Raw genomic sequence first — 7,908 nt, forward strand, 5'->3', positions numbered from 1 at the left:
GGTTACTGTTCATATACACATCCGAGTGTATATTTTACACATCTTTACACCCACTGATGTGGGTGTTTTTTTGCCTAAAATGTGTAAAACTTGCACCTTTTTCTATTTTAGAGGACTTTACATGAGCTGATAAGGATGCTCTTAGCCCAAAATTGATAAAACTTTAAATACAAACTTCCTTTCTTTTTTTTTCTTTTTTTTTGCTAGGTGAAAATGATTAAAAAAAAAAGTTCATACTATTAGTGATGAATTTGAGTTTGGTGATGCCAATGAAAATGTAGTGGATGAACCCCCAAATGCAATATTAAGAGATTTTGATGATTATCTAATGGATGATATGGGTCATGTGGCTACTAACAATGATGATAATGTTATTTATAATGATCAACTGCACTGTTGCAAAGACCTATTGCAACAAATTATAGCAACAATATTTTTTGTTGCAATAAAATATTATTATTATTATTAAAAATATTTTATTGCAACAAAACTCTATTGCAATGAAAATTTTGTTGCAATAGTCTATTGCCACAGACTTTATCGCAATAATGGGCAACAAAATTTTTTCATTGCAATTGAAGTTTATTGCAACAAAAAATTTCATTACAATAAGGCTTTTTTCTTGTAGTAATTTGTAATTTGGTACTTTATTAGTAATTTCACTAATTTGTGTCAAAAATTACCTTTTTTTCAATATTTCTTTAATGTATATTATGAATTATAATTATGGATATTTTTTAGTACTTTTTTTTAATCGAAAAGTAGGATCTTACGATCCTTGTGCTGATACTATGATTTGATCCCTAAATCCTCTCACCGATCTCGTGTAGGATCTCGATTCTTATGTCGATCCTATGATCTGATCCCTAAACCCTCTCACCGATCTCGTGTAAGATCTTGATCTCAATCCTGATAACTTTGGTTTCAACTTATGATGTTCGCTACTGATGATAACTTTTTATTATCTGACCAAGACACCAATAAATTTTTATACCTAAGTTGTTAAAATTAAGTATAGTAATATATTTGAAGAGTTATATATTACATCATTGTCTTGATTGTTTTAAATAATTACGTTGAATTATTGATTTTGTCTTTAATACTACTTTTCAAATTACATTGTCAAATATTATTACCAACAAATTACCTCCATTTAATGCTTTGTCATATTATAAATGTACACCTAAACAACCACCAAAGTCAAATAGACATTTAATACAAATAATAAATTTCCATGTTACTATAATAATTCATTAAAAACCAAAGAATTTATTTTTTCAATTAATTAATATTAAAAAAATAATATTTTTCACCATTTTTCATTACATGATTAGAATAACATTATTTTCACATAAGTCTATTTACTGAAATCATTTTTACTTTTTCACCAATCACAACATATCATATGTAAAAAATTGTGAAAATAATGGAGTTCTACACTTACTAAATTCTTTGGGTCATAATCCAAAATTTTACTCAATTAATTTTTTTTTTACCCAAAAAAAAAAAAAAAAACTCTTAAAAAACCATGGGCTAGGCTAATAAAACACAATGAAGCCCGACCCAAAATATCTAGGCCCAAAAATTAATAACAACTCATATTGACCCCTGCACAGCTTGGCAACCCACGTGATCTGTGGCGCCAGCAGCAAACAATGGGTAGTGTCAAACCTTGTTTTTATATTTTATCCATTTATTATTGTTATTTTTTTCTTTCTTCAATCTCTTCGTCCACTCTCTCTCTCTTACAGTCTCGAACGAAACCCTCATTTCCTCTTTCAACTCACAAAGAGAGAAAAAAAAACCATCCGAACTAACTTTCCAAACAAACCCTAACGATTCCAACACATAAAATTAAAAAACAAAACACAAAGCTCGTCTCTACGAGTCGACGATGGAGAGCGAATCGCTGAGTTGAAACTCCGCCGAGTTGAAAGATCTGAGAGTTCTGAGAGATAGAGAGATATATATAATTTTTTTCGAAGAAAACAACAAAGAAAAAGTCATCGCTCGGTTTTTGCAACGCGCTCTCATGGGTGCTGCGGGCTCGAAGCTCGAGAAAGCTCTCGGAGACCAGTTCCCTGAAGGCGAGCGCTACTTCGGTCTCGAAAATTTCGGCAACACTTGCTATTGCAACAGCGTTTTGCAGGTTCAATCCGAATCGTTTTGCTTCTTTTTTATAATTTTTTTTTTCGTTTTGATTTTGTGGTTAGGGTTTCAATTTCTAATGGAATTTGTATTTCATCGCGAGCTTGAATTTTTCTTGTTGGGTTGCCTTATTTGCAAAGTCAATTTTGGTTTAGGGTTTTCTTTTTCAGGAAATTTGAGTTGTTTGTTTACTCATTTGTGTGAATTAGTTCTTGTTCGTGCAAATTTGTGTAGCTGAAATGATTAGTTACTCTTTTCAAGTTCTTGGTGTGTTGGATGGTGGTGTTAGAACTATTTGGAAATATCGTCCGGGTTTGATTGCGTGCTTTGCTTGGTTTCTCTGGCAATTTGTATTTAGAATTAGAGGAGTGAGAGGAATTATGCTTTTGGAGTTATGTCAAGATATTTAAAGAAATCTTTTTATATCTTTCAACTACTTTTTGTGGGTATGTATGGTTCAATGGTTATTTTTATGGTGGGCATGATTACTTGAAATGTGCTTTAGGCACTCGTTTACTTTGTGTTTGGTTGCTTGAGGCAGTGTTGATGAAAGACATGAGGTTCATTCAAATACAAGTCTATATTGTATCTTTGGTTCCTATGTGCTTGAGCTTTGTAATTTAAAAGATTGATTTTTCTGCTCTCCAAGTATACCATTGGCGTACACAGGTGTTTCCTTTTTGATCAATAAAATTTCGTTATAAAAAAAAGTTCCTATGTGGGATCTTCAATGATTGACGTGTCTGTGCACGCTCTTGTTGGTCATATTTAGTGGCACACTTAGTGTTTTGATTTGATATTTTGATAACGTATCGCAAATACTGTTGCTAAGGATGGATGCCAAAGAATTTTATTATATTTGATTGTCATTTTTTGCGTGCAGGCACTTTACTTTTGTGTCCCATTTCGCGAGCAACTTCTGGATTATTATGCAAATAACAAAAGCATTGGTGATGTGGAAGAAAATCTGTTAACATGCTTGGCAGACCTATTTTCACAGGTGAATATCAGTATGTATTTTGTGTGTGTGTGTGTGTGAGAGAGAGAGAGAGAGAGAGAGAGAGGGAGGTTTATGTACAAGATTTCAATAAATAGAAAAAGGATGCCCCTCCCCCCTCTTAAATAAATAAATAAATAAAAAACCAAGACACACGTATGTATGTAGGATTTCTTAAGAAATAATATGTATAATTTGAAAAAGTTGGTAAACTAGCTTGTTTCTTTGCGATGTGATATGATTGGTATTGTGGAAGAGCATGGCTCAGACTAGATAGTAAAATCTTACCTAGAAATAGTGGGAAATCATGTTTTAGTGGTCTTTATTATGTTATATATTATTCTTGCAAGTTTTTCTTCCTGTGCATTTGTTGGAATACAATTTCCATAAGTTATTTCTGCTATTTCAGGCACTATTTTGGCATTTACTTATATTTGATTGGCAGGTTTTACTGTTGTATCTTGCTTCCTTTGTTGATAGCCTCATCTGTCTTATAGATGTCTATATATTTTGTGTTTTTAGAATTAACATAAAATGTTTAAGGGACTTATTTTGGGACATCACTTTTAGGTTTTCATGCATCTGATAAAATTTTTTAGAAGATTTTTGTTTTGTATTGTTAAATATTCACTGCAGTTTTAAGTATCCATGCTCCCTCTGTGTCATTTAAAAGTTTTAACTAGAATCTTTTTTCCTTATGCCATGACAAATATATGCAGTTTACTTGTTAATTTTTTCTGTCATGATAGTGGGGCCAACAGTTCATTGTTGCCTTTGTGTAGATAAGTTCTCAGAAGAAGAAAACAGGCGTGATTGCTCCAAAGCGCTTTGTACAGAGATTGAAGAAACAAAATGAGCTTTTCCGTAGCTATATGCACCAGGTATGTATCTAATAGAAATATGAAGGAAAATGATCTTTGAATTGGGAAAGTAACATATATAGAAATTTCTTCTTAAAATATAAAGAATCTAATTTCTGAAAAATACAGGAAATTGAATTTTTTCTGCAACTAACCAAAGCATTAGTCCCAAACTTTGGGGTTGACTATGAATCCTTAACAAATTAATCAAGAAAATTGTCAGCTAGATGTTCAGAAAAGTGATTACTAGTAATTTAATTGCAGTGCTTGTTCAACAAGGGTTTTTTTTGTAAGGGAGTGGAAGGATGACAAGAAATGCATGTGTATGCACCTCTGTTTGCTAATGTGCACACACACATGCATACTGCAATTTTTTAGTGTGGAGTGTATTTAGAGATGCCAACTTATGGAATATTTGAGATGCTAACTTATGGAATATTTCGAGCAGTTTAGAGAAGCTGAATTTTTTCTATATTTTATATATCATTACTTGGGGATTGTAATGTATACTTGGTTTTGATCAATCTCTTTATCAGAATAACTAGATTTTATGATTGGAATGCCAGTTTTTGGATTTTTTTTTTTTTTTTTTTTTTTTTTTTTTTTGCATTGGTGGCAATCTAATAACAGTTGGATCGTGTTACCAATAAAAAAAATTAATTGGATTGTGGAGATTCAGATGACAAATTGAGAATCCTGGTACTTTAGAGATGTTAGATGTATAATATTGTAGACTGGGATTGATTATCCTTATTTTGCGCTTTTTCCAGTGTGCAGAGGCATGTTGCATCTTGGCTTATACTATATTGTAATGAAGTCTGGGGCTTCCTTACCCTTTTTAAAAAATATACATATATCTTAGGTGAAAGATTGAGAATGTGATCATGCATAGACATCTGATAACACGTTGTAGGGTATGAGATGATGTTTACCAAATGGGACAAAATACGTAATCTTATAGAAAGTTGATGTTCCATGGTTTAATATCAACATCTGTCTCATTTTTGCATCTATGCTAAACCTTTCTCTTCAATGGTTCAAATTATATTGGTTGAATTTCTTCAATATTCTATAATACAAAATTTATAAGATTAAGAACAGATTTTCTTTACTATATTATGTACATAACGTATATATTTTCTTTTTGTAGGATGCCCATGAGTTTTTGAATTTTTTGCTGAATGAACTTGTTGACATACTGGAGAAAGAGGCCCAAGTTGTGAAAAGTGATCCAGAAACTTCATCACCTTCTGATAAAATTGCAAATGGGCCAAAGAATGCACAGGCTAATGGTGCTCTAAAGGAGCCTTTAGTTACCTGGGTGCACAAAAATTTTCAGGTGACTTAGCTCTGCCATATCATATGTTATTTCAATAAAGTTATTTGCTTTTGGTAAATTGCCAGGGAAGATGAATGACAAAATTACTCCAAAAAAAAAACCAGTTTTTGTGTTCTTCCTATATTGCATGCATTTCTCTTCATATCAATTACTACTGATAGTTTATTTGATGATCAGTTATATGATTGATATGTTGCTGACTCATGGTGATTTCACAGTTGGTCCAATTTTTTATTTCTGTATTCTCTTTTCCTGTTTTATTCTTGTCACCAATGAGCACCCTGCCCCCATTAACAAAGGAAAAAAAAGGAGAGAGAAATGGAGGACATCCTACTGTCTGTGAAGCATATTTGTTCTCCTTTATTTATTGTTTAGCAGTGATGGTGTAAATACTTTTCTCTTCGCTGACTCTTGTTAGATTCTCATAACTTTCTATGGCTATTTGAGTCAGGGAATACTCACCAATGAAACAAGGTGCCTGCGATGTGAGACAGTGACAGCAAGGGATGAAACTTTTTTTGACTTGAGCCTCGATATTGAACAGAATAGTTCAATTACAAGTTGTTTGAAAAACTTCAGCTCAACAGAGACATTGAATGCCGAGGACAAATTTTTCTGTGACAAATGCTGTAGGTAGGCAGCTTTCATTATTCTGTCCCCTCCTTCCTTTTCTCTTTTCTGTTCACCTTGTTATTAGTTGTATGATATGAATACCATATGATATGTGCTTCGATTACATGTTTCTCATAGTGATTTGGATTGTACATTTTATTGAACTATTGTATACTTAAGCTGCCATTTTTCTCAGCTTGACACTCAGTGCTTGCCCTTAGGTCTTAGCTTACCAAAGCACTACAAAATGGAATAGCAATCATATGAAAAGTTCTGTTAATTTGTCTATGGTATGTGTGTGCTAATAGATTTTATTGATTGCTTATTTAGCTAAAATATTTGTTGTTTCTTTGCCTGGTATAGCAATCATGTAAAGGTTATCAATTTATTGACACCATAATCTGTTGATGGCAACTTCCAATCAGAGGTAAGGGTTCAAGATATATGGGCACCATAGGTTAAAAGTAATGAATTCACATTATTCTTTTACAATTCTCTTGTCCTCTATCGCCACAAAGCTCTTTTGCTTTGATATGTGAAAACAATTATTGACTTGATTCCTAAAAGTAGGTGATGATTTTCACATTTATGAAGGTGATTGACACCATGTGGTTATGGTTCTATCCTCTGATGATTTAATATTGTCTTGTGCATTCAAATTCAATGAGTGCAGCCAACTCTACTAGTTTCTCTTGGGTTAATTATTTTGTATTAAAGCAACACTCAAAACATTTTATGCCATAAAGGGTCTTCTAGAAATTATTCTATAATAAATATTATATAAAATATTTGTTATATTTTATAATACCTTTTCGGCTGATTAGTGAAAATGGATCTCATTCTCATGCAGTTTGCAAGAAGCACAGAAGAGGATGAAGATAAAGAAACCACCTCACATTTTAGTCATCCATCTGAAGCGGTTCAAATACATTGAGCAGCTGGGTCGGTACAAGAAACTGTCATACCGGGTTGTCTTCCCACTTGAGCTGAAGCTGAGCAACACAATGGAAGATGCAGATTCTGAGTATTCCCTGTTTGCAGTAGTTGTTCATGTTGGAAGTGGGCCCAACCATGGACACTATGTAAGCCTTGTGAAAAGCCATAACCATTGGTTGTTTTTCGATGATGAAAACGTGGAGATGATTGATGAGTCCGCTGTGCAGACATTCTTTGGGTCAGCGCAGGAATATTCGAGTAATACAGACCATGGGTACATTTTATTCTATGAGTGCCTGGGCAGCACCAGTAACAAGAGCTGAGAAGAGGGACTTTTGAATTTACCAAGGTTAGATAATTTAATTATTTGGACTCATTTTTCTTCTGTTTTTATTTTATGTTTATTATTTTTTTCCCTTTTTCAACCTATGGGAAGGAGATGTCAAATATCAATGAGATATTATGGGTTGTGAAAAATGTATACTTAGGTGGTTGCCATGTACAGTGGATGGTGGAAGCACACCGTCCTTTGGTTTTTCACAATAAGAAGAAAAAGAGCAGTGTATATGGTGTGAGAGAGTTTCACAGAGAAAGTTTGTATTCTTCATGACTAAGAATGTTTAATTGACATCAGAAATGCAATGCAATCGGTTCTGCTCACGACGGTTCTGTAACATTGTATGCTTTGTTTTCCTCTTTTTTTGAGTTTTTAGGTTGTTGGAGGCAGATATTAGTAGTAATATTTGGTCATCACAATAATTACTTTTACAAAAAAAGAAATGTCATCACAGTAAAGCTTATATTGTGCCCTTGAATTTTGGTTATCTTCTACCCACTTTAGTTCCTTGCAAGTTCTCTCTCAGTCTGTCTCTCTCTCTCTCTCTCTCTCGCTCTCTCTCTCTCTCTTGTAATGGATATGTGTAACATCATTTTTATATGTATATGTGGTCCACCTATATGGATCTGCATGCTTGTATTATAAACTATTAAAGATACCTTTTGCCAAAAAAAGAAAA

The 7,908-nt window shown here is 33.0% G+C and overlaps 1 protein-coding gene across 1 annotated transcript; it reads left to right on the top strand.

The window, feature by feature from the left end:
* Positions 1 to 1,703: 1,703 nt before the first annotated feature.
* On the top strand, positions 1,704 to 7,692 carry LOC115994791 (ubiquitin carboxyl-terminal hydrolase 3). Its single transcript, XM_031119055.1, has 7 exons — positions 1,704 to 2,149; positions 3,032 to 3,148; positions 3,928 to 4,026; positions 5,156 to 5,344; positions 5,796 to 5,977; positions 6,807 to 7,241; positions 7,381 to 7,692. The coding sequence occupies exons 1-6, from the start codon at positions 2,033 to 2,035 to the stop codon at positions 7,213 to 7,215; spliced, it is 1,113 nt and encodes a 370-aa protein (XP_030974915.1). The 5' UTR covers positions 1,704 to 2,032; the 3' UTR covers positions 7,216 to 7,241; positions 7,381 to 7,692.
* Positions 7,693 to 7,908: the final 216 nt, after the last annotated feature.

Source organism: Quercus lobata, chromosome 6 (assembly GCF_001633185.2).
Source record: "Quercus lobata isolate SW786 chromosome 6, ValleyOak3.0 Primary Assembly, whole genome shotgun sequence".
In the NCBI taxonomy this organism is placed as follows: domain Eukaryota; kingdom Viridiplantae; phylum Streptophyta; class Magnoliopsida; order Fagales; family Fagaceae; genus Quercus; species Quercus lobata.